Source organism: Suillus subalutaceus (genome assembly GCF_016647625.1).
Source record: "Suillus subalutaceus strain FC151 chromosome Unknown DFJ58scaffold_92, whole genome shotgun sequence".
In the NCBI taxonomy this organism is placed as follows: Eukaryota; Fungi; Basidiomycota; class Agaricomycetes; order Boletales; family Suillaceae; genus Suillus; species Suillus subalutaceus.
The window spans coordinates 157,421-171,728 of NW_024540341.1; the positions used below are offsets into that span (position 1 = coordinate 157,421).

Genomic DNA, 14,308 nt, shown 5'->3' on the forward strand with positions numbered 1-14,308 from the left:
GACGCGTCCGATGTCAACGGGTAGTCCGTGGACTCATTCGATTCGTTGAGCGCCGCTGGATTAAGATGAAACCTGGCCGTTCGAGAATCTTCCACTTCGTCAATTATAGCACGGGCTATTGTGTCCACCGCGTTATTCTATGCGCGCGCGCGATGGTCTGTGAGTACTTTGTTCTAATGCTCTGGCAGACGTCATGCTCACGGTGTTATGCCCGGTGCTGGATGACGTGACGCAGTGCTAATTTTCAATGTAAATAGGAGAGACAGAACTATGAATGTATAGCCACAGTGCAGTCTTTAGTGCCTCGGGCATCGCGCACATATAATAGATGAAGAGATCTAGGCGACACCAAATACTGACAGGACACAGGTCATAGTATGGGAACTCAGAAACATACATTGGAAAAGGTGGAGCACAATTGCAAAAAGATTTCGGAGATAAGCGAACAACGCCCGCAAATAGGACACCGCCAAGCACACAAATAGTATGAGCGCAGGAGTGTGTGCCATGTGGAGCTCAGGGAGCACACCCGTGCGATCACTTTAGATACGGTACATTAAACTGTTTGTTTAGTGCAGTGACACCGGATAGACAGGTCATAATAGGTGTGAACTCGCCAAAGGTCGAACGATCATTTACACTCCGATTCCCGGGTTGAACGGTTGAACGAAGTTGGAGTACTCCAAGTAGACGCCATCACGTCACACTCACACCACAGCTTCTGCAGCTCTAAGAGCAAATTTGAAACCCTCCATCCCAACACTACTCCTCACCAAGCCCTCCTCTACGCCGTACGCCGCTGCCCATTCAAGCTCCAAATAATGCGCCAGAATGGTATACGGACACGCGAGCGTAAAGTTCGTTCCAAGACTCGGGCCCTTCTGGAATGGCATGTTGTCGAAGAAAGCCTGCGAAGCAGCAAGCGAGGTGAACGTAAGTGAAAAGAGCCTCCTTCCGGGAGCTTGCATGAGAGGTAGTATTCAAGCGTGATGTATTTGGGGTAGAAGACCTCTTTGATGGCAGGGGATGGTAGGGATGTTCCTCCTAAGATGGATCTCGATCATAAGTACCCGCAAACGGCAAGTGTGTTTTCGTCGATGATACGAATGCGCCGTGTAAAGTTGCGGGAGTTGCGCTCCATGAAGACTGTGTCTTCATCAAAGTATGTGTCTTCACAGGTAGCAGACATGTATGCTTTGAGCGTGGCGTAGTGACGACCTTGAGGATTGAGAATTAAACTGAGGGTAGCGAGTATGAGCTCAAGATTTCGAGGATGGTAAGATACGTATTGCCTTCCGCCCATAGCGTTTGCTCCACCACTAGAGATCTTGGACGAGCTGCTCACAATGATGTCTGCATATTGCAATACGTCGACGTCGACGAGGTTTCCAATAGACTCGTCTATGACGAGCAGGAAGTCATATTTATTTGCAAGTGCACAGAGGACAGAGATGTTAGCCGAGCGAAGGAGAGGATTTGACGGGAACTCTGCGAAAAGCGCTGCAATAGGCAGCGCGGTGTAAGTCCTTTAAAGTAGTCAGGACTGTCGTCCCTCAACGTTACCGTTAGGCCAAAAGGCAGTAGTACTTGTTGCGCCAGATAATGATGGACAACTTTCCCACAGTTGAGCTCAAACTAATATCTATCTATGTGTGCGCTTTGAAGTTCCTGTTTGCATTCGGCGTCTCAGTATCAGCTCCTTAGTCCATCATACCACAAGATATGTCAGAGAAATCATAGTGAGTTGCTATGCTGTGTATTGTTTTCGGTAATTCATGTACCTCTACAGCAGAAACAGACAAGGCGTACGTACTCCTCGACCTGTTGTCCAGCCGCAATCGTGATTGCGATCGACAGCGATGTCTACAAGCTTTTGATTTCACGCATCGTACCACACCCCATCGCATTCGTGTCCATGGTCAGCGATGAGGGCATAGAGAACCTGGCACCGTTCAGGTAAGACGCACATTCGTTATCTAACGCGCTTTACATGCTTACCTGGCTTGCATCCATCAGTTAGTTGAACACGGTGAGTGATACACCAGAAACAAACCTTTTCCCGCAGGTCACGGACTACCCGCCTACGATACTATCATCTCATGTGCATGTGACCATAGTACTTTTGTTGCCTACGAAAATTCGGTCATCCCGCTGTTTGCTAGTGTCCCGACTCTAAAACACTTTGGTCACGTCGTGCACACGAGCACAGCGCTCGCCGTTGTTACCCCCAAATCTTTCGAGTTTGAAAATCTTCTTGATTCTCGCTCCTTCTATCACCCCATACCTCTTATTGGATTAGTGTCCATGTTGCTAGTTTCCAGAATCCCATTCACAGTCCTCTCGTCACCCATGCCCTTGTATTGGCTCCCGTTGCGTACTTCTCAATGTCTTTGGTGATGAGTGTTGATGTGAGTCCAACCTGACCTGTCCCGGGAAGAACTGTAGTGCATGTACCTTGAGCTAACATCCAGTTCACTATCTATCTAGCCTACTTTGGCCCTCATAGTACTCGCCGCCAATACGCTACAGCTTATTAATGTTGGTATTCTGTGAACGTCATCAACGAGCTATTCGTCGGGAATGCAAATTCAACTGCCATGGCGATGGCCATCAGAGAATTCGTGAGTCTACCCAGGGTGCTTTACGTTGATTGCGGTGGTTTTCCGACGTCATACATGACTTTTTTTCCTATATATGATCATATATCGGCATATATGACGATATCTGCGGCTCACCAGTCCTCTGATATGATAGACGCCCCTCCCGGCTCCGACGAGTGGACTATCAGCGGTCTGACGGGGAAAATGCGTATGTGTGCACCGGCTTTGGGCTCACGGCCTAGGCTTAGAATCTGGTAAGCCTAAGCCGGGGCTTTGAGCCCAAGCCGGGCCGGAACATCACTAGGACTCGCTGATAATAATATTATCAGCGACTCATTCTATGTTGATCCATGTATGCCTGGACCCTCTTGCCTTGATATGATTTGACTGCACAATGTCATCATTAATACAACGGCGACCCAAACGCTTATACTTTGTTTCAATCGCCCTCTTTTTCTAGCCTGCTAGAGATTAATTGAGCCCGCAGAGGCCTGAGTGATAGGCGCGCAGGCTTCCCAAATATCATGGCGACCGGTTCATGAATCACGATGCCCTCTGTTTTGTGTTGGTCTCTTTCATGCATATCCGAGTCATCTAGCTATCAATGAAGTTATTTGAAAAACGTCGCAGGAGTTAAGTCGGAGCGGGTAACTCGCAACTTGAAGGCAATCATGATCAATGTTACCACTTCTATCGTTACACGGGGTTAAGAAGAAATATCATGAAACTACATGCAACGATATCAATGATACATCACATATGTCACCATCACCATTTTCCAAATCTCGCTACCCATGTCTCCGCGACCCTCACACTTCCGGGTAAATGTATCATTTTCTCAAATTCCTTGTCCTTTGCCAGCCCCTCAAACATTGACTTATCCCCCAGCCAATCAATTCTCTTCAGTCGATTGATCTTGTCCTTCTCTTGCCTTAACTTTGCAGCTTTCTCGACTGCTTCCTTCCGTGTCCTATCAACAGCCACCATTGCCCATTCCGCACCTTCGATGTGCCTTTGTAGCTGTTTATGCAATTCCTCAAAGATCGTGCCGCATGTGACTACAGACCCAACAGGCGCATGGATGTTGATTGACCAAGGGAATTCCTTCGAAATGATGAGAATCTTGAATGTGGGTATATTTAATGCTGGAATGCGGCTGATTTGTCGCCGTGTAGGTGGCGCGATCCCTTCCTGCGGGGGCTTGCGGATATCGTAGCGCATGCCTGATCCAACTCGAAGGAGGGGGCAGAGGCTGGGGGCAGGGGGCCGGGGCAGGGACTGGGACCGGGGCCATGGCAGGGACTGGGGCCGGGGTCGGGGCAGGGGCCGGGACTGAGGCTGGGGGTGGGGCAGTGGCTGGGGGTGGGGCAAGGGCGGTGGATGGAGCTGGGGATGGGGATAGGGCTGAGGCAGGGGCAGGGGATGGGGCAGAAGCAGGGGTAGGGGCAGGGGCAGGGGCACGGGATGGGGCTGTTGGGGCTGAGGCTGAGGCAGTGGCAGGGGTTGGGGCAGGGGCAGGGATACGGGCAGGGGCAGGGACAGGAGATGGGGGGGCAGGGGTTGGGGCCGCTGGGGACGAAGCTGTTGGGGCCGCTGGGGCTCGGGTCTTTGTGAATGAAGCCGTTGGAGCTGGGGCCCTTAGGTTCGGTGCTGAGCGGCGCAGAGAACATGTCAAGATCACATAGGTGAGTGATGCGGATTGAAGGCACCTACAGTTCAACCAGTGGCGTCATGCCGACTGATATCACTGGTTTGTTCTTTGGTAGTCGTCGGCAGGGTTTTTTACAGATACACATGAGGGCTGTGGTGTATAATCAAAATACGTGCTGCGATCTACTTTATAGGTTCGGAAGGGTCTTTGTAACCGAAACTCCACAAATAGGTTTCCAAGAGTCTTCTGCAGCACCTTGATGAAGAGTCGGGTGATGACAATGACCGAAGATGACATTGTGCGCTTAGATCACTAGAAGGAGGCTAGGCCATTGCGAGGCGGGTGCCCACAGCTCGGAAATTGACAGCGAAGGCATTCAAGGGCAATGTAGGAGACGCTGAATCACTTAGGCGCGTCCGACGTCAACGGGCAGTCCATGGAATTTGGTTTGTTGGGTGCCACTAGATTAAAGAAAAAACCCAGTCGTTCAAGAATCGTCAATCACAGTACGGGCTGTTGTGTATACTAGTGTGCGCACGGGCAGTTTTGCTGTTGAAACGTTGATACGTCTGTGAGTACTTTATTTTAATGCTCTGCGTCATGCTCACAGTGGCGTTATGTCTGATGTGATGCGGTGCTGATTTTGAATGTAAATAGGAGAGACAGAATTATGAATGCATAGGCACAGGCCAGCTGCGGTTCTCAGCGCTTCAGCTGTGCCTTGAGCATCGCGCATAGATGAAGGGACCTTGCCAAGACACGAAGCACTGACAGAAGGTTATAATTAAAGCTCAGAAGACATACATTGGAAAAGGTAGAGCATAAGAAGATCGGAGTAGGCACACGGAGATAAGCGAACAACGCACGGAGTACCATGTCCGGACTCCGCAGTGATCATCGCGCGAGCCGCCGCAACCGATTATAAGGCCTTCGGAGTGACGAAGAGCTGTTATATACCAAAGACTCAAATGCGTCATTAGAAAATTGAGCTGTTATGCGTCTGAAATGCCTGTGCACCACACCTTCTCCAGTTTGGTGCATTGCATGACAGGTACGAGACATTGCAACGACGTCCGCTATTTCCAACATCGCATTGTAATGATGTCTTATACTTCAACTGTTTATATATAGTGAGCGATAACAATTTGATGAGACGCATGATGAGTTGTCCTAACTGACATTTATTATTGGCACATCATGATAGTCCGTCAGATTTGCCATATGACATTGGAAGCAACGCGGAGCGCACACAGATAGTGAGCAATTAGGATGTTGGAGTCCCAGTCTGAGGGATGCGAGTTGGCCGAAGGATCCGAGATAGGTCCGAGCACAAGCCAAAAGGGACCGTGACAGAGGGGCGATGCGGCTCGTCCTGCAATATTCTATGTTCTCTTTCATATGTTCTAGTTACTATGTGTGCTACTCACTATAAAGCCGCCAACAGTAGCGCACAGACATCTCAGTTATTTCAAGAGACTGAGATGTGAGTTATTAGGTAGAGCATGGCACATGGAGGGACGCGAATTGCTTCCGTAAGATCAAACGTTTCGTCCTTACATATATTAGATACGGTACATTAAACTGTTTGTTTAGTGCAGTGACGCCAGATAGACAGGTCATAAGAGGTGTAAACTCGCCAAAGGTCGAACGATCCTTTACACTGCGAGTCCCGGGTTGAACGGTTGAACGAAGTAAAGTACTGTTGGAGTACTCCAAGTAGACGCCATCACGTCATATCGCGGCAGCTTCTGCAGCTCTAAGAGCGAATTTGAAACCCTCCAGAAGACCCTCCCTTTCCTCCATCCCAACACTAATCCTCACCAGGCCCTCCTCTACGCCGTACTCCGCTGCCCATCCAAGCTCCAAATAATGCGCCAGAATGGTATACGGACACGCGAGCGTAAAATTCGTTCCAAGACTCGGGCCCTTCTGGAATGGCATGTTGTCGAAGAAAGCCTGCGAAGCAGCAAGCGAGGTGAATGTAAGTGAAAAGAGCCCTCCGTAGCCTCCTTCCGGGAGCTTGCATGAGAGGTAGTTTTCAGGCGTGATGTATTTGGGGTAGAAGACCTCTTTGATGGCGGGGGATGGTAGAGTTGTTCCACCTGAGATGGATCTCGATCGTAAGTACTCGCAAACGGCGAGCGTGTTTTCATCGATGACGCGAATGCGCCGTATAAAGTTGCGGGAGTTGCGCTCCATGAAGACTGCGTCTTCATCAAAGTATGTGTCTTCATAGGTAGCAGACATATATGCTTTGAGCGTGGCGTAGTGGCGACCTTGAGGATTGAGAATTAAACTGAGGGTAGTGAGTATGAGATCAAGATTTCGAGGATGGTAAGACAACTACCTTCCGCCCATAGCGTTTGCATCACCGCTAAAGATCTTGGACAAACTGCTCACAACGACGTCTGCATGTTGCAGCACGTCGACGTTGACGAGGTTTCCAACGGTCTCGTCTATGACGAGCAGAAAATCATATTTATCTGCAAGGGCACGGAGGAGGGAGAGGTTAGCCGAGCGAAGGAGAGGATTTGACGGAAACTCCGCAAAAAGCGCTGCAATAGGCAGTGCGGAAGGGTTCGCGGAAAGTTCCTGTTTTATAATTGTCTCTAGTGTGTCTATATCACAGTCGAGACCGTGTCCGAGGAAATGACACCCAGGACCCCATTTTTGAAGGATTTTTAGGGTATCAGTGTATGGAAATCTAACAAACTATCAGCACGCATCTCAATGCACCTCTGGAAAAATGTACCCAAAACACACGCTCTTGGCTGGTGGCCGTGTGCCTAGAACCAATTGATGTGCATTCCAAATTGCAGCCATGCCTGCTGAGAACAAGTATACATCGTCCTCAGTCACATCCTTCACGCCTCTTTGGCTGGGCCCCACTTCGACATCGTTTGCGCCTGCACATGGACCTTGGGGACAATCTTCCCAGTTGTCTCTGACGAGCACACCAGCAATTCGTCTGCGCATAGCCCGCTTTGCATAAGAACCCGCACTAAGTGGGAGGTTTCTCCCGTATCGCTCTTCAAGATAGGTGCTTTGGTCTTTACTGAGTACGTCTTGCGGATTCGGACTGAGTGGAGGAGTCGATCCGAAGGACGGCAATTGCTGGGGGCGCTTGACGCTATAGTGTCTGTTTAGCGCCTTGAATGGAGCACGGGTAGACATTGGCGAGGGTGCTGGAGAATTTGGTGATTCAGCCGAGAGAAGGGAAATACAGTAGACTGCGAGGCGAGAGGAGATACCGAGACCTGTATGCTGCCAGAATTGTTTTGCAAAAGGCCATGCATCTGCGGGGAATAGGACGATGTGTAGCTCCACCGTGGGTTGCGCAGATGGTAAAGGAGTGTCTTCGGGATAAATGTGATACTGCACGAGCCGCGCGTGCGTTGGTGTGCTTGCTAATGATGCTCGGTCAAGCATGAAAGATCGACATCGATCTGCGATCTTCTTGGATGGGCATAGTAGACATTTTTCGTTGGGCGCCCCAAATTTCTGTTCGCATTTCCGTGCGAGCTTCCGATTAATGAGTCAGGGATGTACTTTTTGCTTTTTGGTGTGACTTGGAGCAAACACATACCTTTTCGATGCTTAGATGGATAAAGAACCTTGGGTATCCGGACACCATCGCATCAGCAACGCGCTTCTCTCCTTCCTCATATCCCACATTGTCCGCCCAAGTAGGGAGCGAAACAGAGATTGCATGCTGAGTGAAGGGTGGCAATGCAGACCCAAGTGGGTAGCTGGCGGAATGCAGGGTAGTCATAATATTGATCGTGGCGACTATCTCAGAAACGTTGCGATGCTTATTGTATCATTTCCAGCAAAGACTAGAATCTAGATCACAAAGTTTTATTCTGTCGCGTATTTTGAATGTGACTCGCGATGCAATTTCCGGTCGTTTTACCCGATACGGAGCCAGAAAATCGCCAAATAAGAGTATTTATGGGCCGGATTAGCAATCCCGGCATCTATATAAGTAGTATGCATCACTCGGTGCGAATTCAAGTCGCAATTTATTTTTGCCCATTCTACTACCCAAAACGGCTACTCAGGCCATCGTAAATCAGGAATATAATGGCGCTGCTGGGTATTGATCGAGCAACAGGTAATACCACACCCAGCATAAAGCCCCTTCACACCCTGCGCCCTGTACATTGCTTTCGCGGTGCCAAGAACGTTGGCTTGGGGGCATTACTGCCTCGAGGACGCAAGTCTTCCTCAGTTTGCATCGTACTCTTGATGCTGTCGGCGGGGAACATAGAAAAGTTGAATACACCGCCTGCGCATGCACCAGACAACGCAGATTCCCATGGGACGATGTCTTTCCGTGTAAGCTCGGACCCGCGCCGCTTTATTAGGGTTGTTCCGACGAACTCTTTCGTGGCGAACCATGAAGCCCCGCCACCGCATTCACGGATAAGGGTGCCAGTTTGGCCGAGCCAAAGGCCGCGGAGGCCCTCTGTGCGGATGACGGACATGAGAACGGCTATAGGACCGGGAAGGGGTCGAGAAACAGGTCCGAGGGTTGAGTCTAGGGTTGCTGCTGCGGTGGATTCAGGTATCGAGACTGAAAGCGGCTTGGGAGCAATCATCTGTACTTGCATTTTACATTTTACAAGCTCCACAGGTGTGCTAGTCGAAAATAAGCATTAATTACAACTTGTATAGCAGGCGTAAGTGACTTGCAGTAAAAAACTAGTGATGGCGCCTGCGCCTGCACCAGCCAATGCAAGTTGAGGTAACGAAAGTTCGTATGACAAGGGCTGAGAATTGATCCGCCGTATCACGTCTTGAAGTTCACTATATGACATGAACAACGAAGCGTTTCTCCAGCATGGCAGCCACTATTGGCGCCGGAAGGCCCTACAACCAGTATGAGCTCACACCAACAAGAAGTTTTACTGAGAAGAGATCACATACGCGGTAAAGACCTCTGACGCCTTCATTTTTCCATGTTTTGACGAGACAGTCTATTGGTCCATTGAATCTAGCGGTGGTATCGAGAACTTGAGATTGTAATCGCACTTTCGTCAAGTCAAATGGGTGCTCAAAGACTTTGGAGACCATGCCTGCGATCTGTGTCACAGGAACTGATTGTCATTCATGCAGCTCGATAAAATTAAATCAGCCTTGGAAACGCACACTCCCGAACGTAATATCTTTTACTGCTCGCATCGCAGACGGGGGTATTGAGGGTATGCTATCCCAAGATAATGGGTCAGATGCTGCCTCCATGTCGATAACGAATGGGGTGATGAAAGCAGAGAAAGACGGAGTTCGAGGGTACTATGCAGTCAGCGTATGAAGAAAGAGCTGCACACGTGCTGTAAACAGACTTAAGTATAGTGCGGGGTCCGGTTATGTAAACCACTATCCGGTGGCCCCCATCACGAAGTTTTAAGGCCCTCCTGGGGGTCATCGATTCATCGGTCACCGGTCATTACTAGAAATCACAACATTAATATTGCTGATCTCTATCTATCAAATTGAAATAGGGCCCGGACTCATGCACAAATGACAAATGTCTTCTATCTTGTTATCTTGGTACATTGCAAGGTCACCGGTCATGCATCAATGCATCATGCTTAATATTTGCTTCCCAGGCCTTGCAGGTGATTAACATTATGACAAACACCAAACGAATCACTGGCACGGTTTATTCCCGCTGGATATTTCTGTTCTTGCATTGCAGCAAGCCAACATACTTACAAAGAATCTGATACTGCGTTTTACGGGTAATCGTTTCACTACAAGTTGAAGTAGCAGGCTTCGTCTGCTGAAGCTCATCTTAGTAAGTTGTCTATTTTTTTTTCCACCGTGTATTCATGCACTGACACGCAACAGTGACAAGATAGAGGGCGCCCATGCCAAGTGTTGGCGTCGCGCAGTTCCTGTTCGACTGCCACCGGGACAGAGGAAGGATAGTCCTCATCGAGGACCGATTGATGCCCACTGATATTCACGTTCTGGTGGACATACGCTATCGCACATGAAGAATCTACTAGTATGTGATATCCCACTGTTGTGACAAGCTCACTCGCATTTTGTATTGATACGTGGCTGTGCAATTCTAACGACATGCATAACATAGATTTTAATCTTGTCTGTTCTGCGCCTTCAATAACGCTCAGTTGGAGGCACTCGCCGAGTGACTAATGGTTGTCCTTACTATCACACAATTAATGAGTCTTCTCTATCGTGGTCATCCGACGCCATCAAGGTAGATTTGTTCCCTTATCCTGTCCAATCAGATTGCGTTCCCACAGCACTGTTCAAACCAGTGCGTGTTCCTTGTGTCCAATACAACGGATGTGTAGTCTCTCCTAATTGGCTTATCGAATTTGCGGAGCAAAATTACCCAGAAGCGATCACTCGAAATGTCAACAGCTATGAGGGAACTGCCGTCGTTCATGGGCTGACTTTGCGTTTGGATCAGGTGCCCGACTTTGATTCGCGTCCGACGCAGGAAACTTTTATGACAGGATTCATCGAGCATTCTTCACAGTGACGGTTGATTTATGGGTGCACAGATTGAGGGCGAGGGAGCGACAGGTTTAACGTACTGCTATACTTGTGTCGTCCAGCTTCTTTGAGTTGTATACCAGTTTCATAACCATCATTATCCCTTCAAAGGCTTGATTTAGGATGTCGTAAATGAGATGAATTTGTTCATCACTCTGGACCATCCCAGGTCTTTGCTCTCGCACGCTGTCAATCTATTGTGCTACCAGGTCTTCCTGAAGCTCCTTTAGTAGAGTACCCAGAGGAAGGACAGGCAAAGAGGACGAAGAGAGGTGCCAAAGTATTCAAGGGCGGGTTACCGCTCGAAAGATGGTATTCGTGTGATAGTGACAACTTCGCGATGAACGATCCGGTCTGCCCAATGTCAGTGGTGCAATTGACCACGATAGGAGGATCTGAGTCTGGCTCCGGAGATGACGGGAGTGAAGATGTATCCTTGCTAGCGCGATCCAGAAAATGAACGAAAGCGAGAAGGCTAGCTCGATATTCATCCTCAAGGACCCCATGATCCGGCCATGCAACATACGGCAGATGGGTAAATACCACAGCATCCTGCAGATTTGTCGAGGTGACAGGAACGATGGAGACCTCCCTCTGCACACAGCAGGCTTCGTTCATTCGCTTGCTCTCTAGTAGCGTCACCTCCAGTACAGGTGCATCACTTGAACCCAGATCCGACAACTTGTCGGATCTGGGTCGATAGCATTGATTGTCCAGGGGTGGAGGGAAAATAGACATGAGCTTTTTGTCGTCGGCTCTCCATACTTTGCGAGCTGAACGATGGTCCGCACACGACTAGGAGAATGCATATGGGGAGAATTGATAGATGTTGGAGGAGTCGGAATTGGTTGCGCTATGGCACTGAGGAACACATGTGCCGTGCGCGGAAGGGGTGCATGGGTAGCAATCCATAACTTCCTGCCATACAGCTCCCTCATCCAGCTTGCATTAAAATGACTCCCTTGCTACCCCTCGGCTCCGACGCTGCGGCAGTAATTGCCTTTCAGATTGCCCACCGCAATGCGCGTCCGATCATATGGTTCAATGTTAGAGTACTGATTAGTAACTATATCGTCTGGCTATCGTGATGGAGTAGTTTGCGACTGGATCGATCTTGCTGCCCGTGTGCAAGAAGCGACGTAGAATGTGGTTCCGCCACGAGAGATCGAGTCTGCATGTGATTGCGAGCATATCCTCGTTCATACAATGAGAAACAAACAGTTTCAGACATAAACCAAGAGTTATTTGCTAATGCCCTGGCAAGCCAAGCGGGTATCATTGTCATTGATATCGATGTTGCAGCCATGAAAGGTAAGGCGAAGCTTTGGAGATTTTGTGCGTGAGAAAAACTGCCAGTTCTGCCGTCTTCCAATGGCCCACCACTGTTATAACTTACAATTGAAAGAGCAACGATGGATAACAGTTATGTATCGTTGATATCAACTAATCCACAGGATGTCAAGTCAGTGATTATTTCGCAGAGCAACAATTCAGTCCTCACAACTTTGGCTACCAGAGTCAGTTCCACGCTGGAAAAATCCACGGGGAAGAAACACTTGACGGACAATAACCCGGAAACGTGCTGGACATCGCGACAGGTACAACAATATATATACCTTGTTCGGAGACAACATTGACCTCGGATATGGGCAGGGTCCTGGGCAATATATCCATCTAACGTTCGAAAAGCCAGCAACACCCAAGCGTATCACCATCATTTTCCAGGGCGGATTTGTCGGAACCAAATGTAGAGTTGAGGTCTCCGAGTCGTCAGATAGGCCTGAATGGCAGACATGGACATATATTCACCCCGAGGATGTCAACAGACGTCAAATTTTTGACTTGATTACCCATAGGGACGGATTGCCAGGGGAGGGAGTTCAGAGCATGAAACTCGTCTTCGAGGAGAGTTCTGATTTTTACGGTAGAATCACAATCTATGAGTTGAAGATTGAAGGTCTCCTGGCACCGCTTTGAAATGACGAAGAGCTGGTTTGACCTTATTTACAAGCTCACTAGAGCTAATCCTTGAGTAGTTCTGTGTGCGCCAAGAATTTGAAGAAATTTGCGCTCAAAACGCTCTGATAAAAATGCAATACATACAAGGTGAACAAGAGCCCCATCGGATGTATTATGTACCTGTTACGGTAGTCAACAAACTCAAATTAGTTTTCTTCCCTGTACACATGCACCTTTTGCACCATCCATGATGATCATATGATGACCACCTAATATTCATTCACCGACTACTGTCACGATACCCGAAACCATGGGCAAGTGCGAGTCTAAGCCTGCGGCCCTACTACATCAAAAATTATTTTTGATACAACCGCGCACCGCAAGCTGCAAATGAAGGCGCAGGAGAAAAACTGGACGGTCGTATGCAATGACCTGATACTTACTCTTGGTTGGAATATCAGCATAAGCATTCGGACCGCACACATTTTGTGTCTTCCGTTGGCTTGTATCTTCTGTTTTGACGTGGTGGTGTTCCTCTATTATCCTTTCCTGTCCGCTCCCTTATTCAACCTCTACGGTGAATCGCGAATGATTGCGAGCGGAATTACCTGGTTGACGTTTTGCTGCAGAATACCACTGCGCTTGATGTACATTGTGGATACCATAAACGCTTGCGTGTGAGGGCGGCCGTCTTCAAATAGTACTGTCTGCCCACTAATAACGCAGTTTTGTGACCAGCTATTTCCAGTGTAGACTGTCGCCCCATCCGATCCAGACTTCTAGACTCAGGCCGCGTCAGGACATGTCACTGTCGCTTCTGCGCTGTGTTCGCAAGCCGCAGTGGTGCAAATCAATACCCGAGATGACTGTCCAACGATGAAGAAGTTCTTCGATGCTTACTGGAGTCGATGTCATGGATAAGGGATTTTTCACCCGTCTATCCCTCACCGTATCACTCGTCCTTCCGGGCCAAACAGGTTTTCCATACATTTGAAATTGTCTTGTTAGTCTTCACAACCGCGTGTACGGGCATCAAAAGCGATTGGTTGCAGGTTCTCAAAGCAACTTTCCAATTAGGACCCTTTTGATATGTCTTTGACTAAACAATTCTTACGGGAGCGCTCTATACCAACGATCCCCCTCTGAATTAGCATTTCTCTCCTCTTCCTCGTCGACCATGAGATGTAGAGTTCATTCCATGTTGCACTTCTTTATCCACTATCCTTTCTATGTTGTGCTCTTTGCTGTCCCTATCCACGAATGGCGTCACACATTTTTTTATGCTCTATGGCATAGCGCACTACCTCGTTGATTCTTGCTATTACTATTGCCGTTCATGTTATTATCATCATTATGGTGAAATACACACATTCCGTGTCTACTCATGGGTTGGCCAGAAGATTTAAGGAACGAGGGAGTAGGTGAGGTAAAACTATAATAAAGAATAAAAGCCGATGACATATCCAACTTCCACAAAGTAGAGTGCAGGCTTAGACATCAAGTTTCCTGCGTCCCTGGAGGCAGACAATAACTGAGGTGAAAGGAAAGGAGAAGATGATGGTCACGA

At 48.6% G+C, this 14,308-nt stretch overlaps 6 protein-coding genes across 6 annotated transcripts; 2 read left to right on the forward strand and 4 right to left on the reverse strand.

Moving 5' to 3' along the window:
- Positions 1-3,365: 3,365 nt before the first annotated feature.
- DFJ58DRAFT_799860 (uncharacterized protein) lies at positions 3,366-3,765 on the reverse strand (the record flags this gene model as incomplete). Its single annotated transcript, XM_041390788.1, has 1 exon — positions 3,366-3,765. Exon 1 carries the CDS (start codon positions 3,585-3,587, stop codon positions 3,369-3,371), a length of 219 nt encoding a protein of 72 aa, XP_041241305.1. The 5' UTR covers positions 3,588-3,765.
- Positions 3,766-5,716: 1,951 nt separating this feature from the next.
- DFJ58DRAFT_799863 (pyridoxal phosphate-dependent transferase) lies at positions 5,717-8,099 on the reverse strand. The gene is made up of 4 exons (XM_041390789.1): positions 7,838-8,099; positions 7,004-7,773; positions 6,599-6,955; positions 5,717-6,547 (listed from the first exon to the last, which is right to left on the reverse strand). The coding sequence occupies exons 1-4, from the start codon at positions 8,021-8,023 to the stop codon at positions 5,983-5,985; spliced, it is 1,878 nt and encodes a 625-aa protein (XP_041241306.1). The 5' UTR covers positions 8,024-8,099; the 3' UTR covers positions 5,717-5,982.
- Positions 8,100-8,181: 82 nt separating this feature from the next.
- On the reverse strand, positions 8,182-9,606 carry DFJ58DRAFT_799865 (mitochondrial carrier). The gene is made up of 6 exons (XM_041390790.1): positions 9,403-9,606; positions 9,181-9,336; positions 8,943-9,104; positions 8,918-8,919; positions 8,437-8,892; positions 8,182-8,391 (listed from the first exon to the last, which is right to left on the reverse strand). The coding sequence occupies exons 1-6, from the start codon at positions 9,493-9,495 to the stop codon at positions 8,292-8,294; spliced, it is 969 nt and encodes a 322-aa protein (XP_041241307.1). The 5' UTR covers positions 9,496-9,606; the 3' UTR covers positions 8,182-8,291.
- A 1,365-nt stretch (positions 9,607-10,971) lies between these two features.
- Positions 10,972-11,520, reverse strand: DFJ58DRAFT_893266 (uncharacterized protein; the record flags this gene model as incomplete). Its single annotated transcript, XM_041394798.1, has 1 exon — positions 10,972-11,520. One exon carries the CDS (start codon positions 11,518-11,520, stop codon positions 10,972-10,974), a length of 549 nt encoding a protein of 182 aa, XP_041241308.1.
- A 627-nt stretch (positions 11,521-12,147) lies between these two features.
- Positions 12,148-12,759, forward strand: DFJ58DRAFT_907071 (galactose-binding domain-like protein; the record flags this gene model as incomplete). The annotated part of the gene is made up of 3 exons (XM_041395040.1): positions 12,148-12,244; positions 12,299-12,380; positions 12,436-12,759. Exons 1-3 carry the CDS (start codon positions 12,195-12,197, stop codon positions 12,757-12,759), a joined length of 456 nt encoding a protein of 151 aa, XP_041241309.1. The 5' UTR covers positions 12,148-12,194.
- A 217-nt stretch (positions 12,760-12,976) lies between these two features.
- Positions 12,977-13,479, forward strand: DFJ58DRAFT_502094 (uncharacterized protein). The gene has a single exon (XM_041380712.1). It carries the CDS (start codon positions 13,132-13,134, stop codon positions 13,420-13,422), a length of 291 nt encoding a protein of 96 aa, XP_041241310.1. The 5' UTR covers positions 12,977-13,131; the 3' UTR covers positions 13,423-13,479.
- Positions 13,480-14,308: the final 829 nt, after the last annotated feature.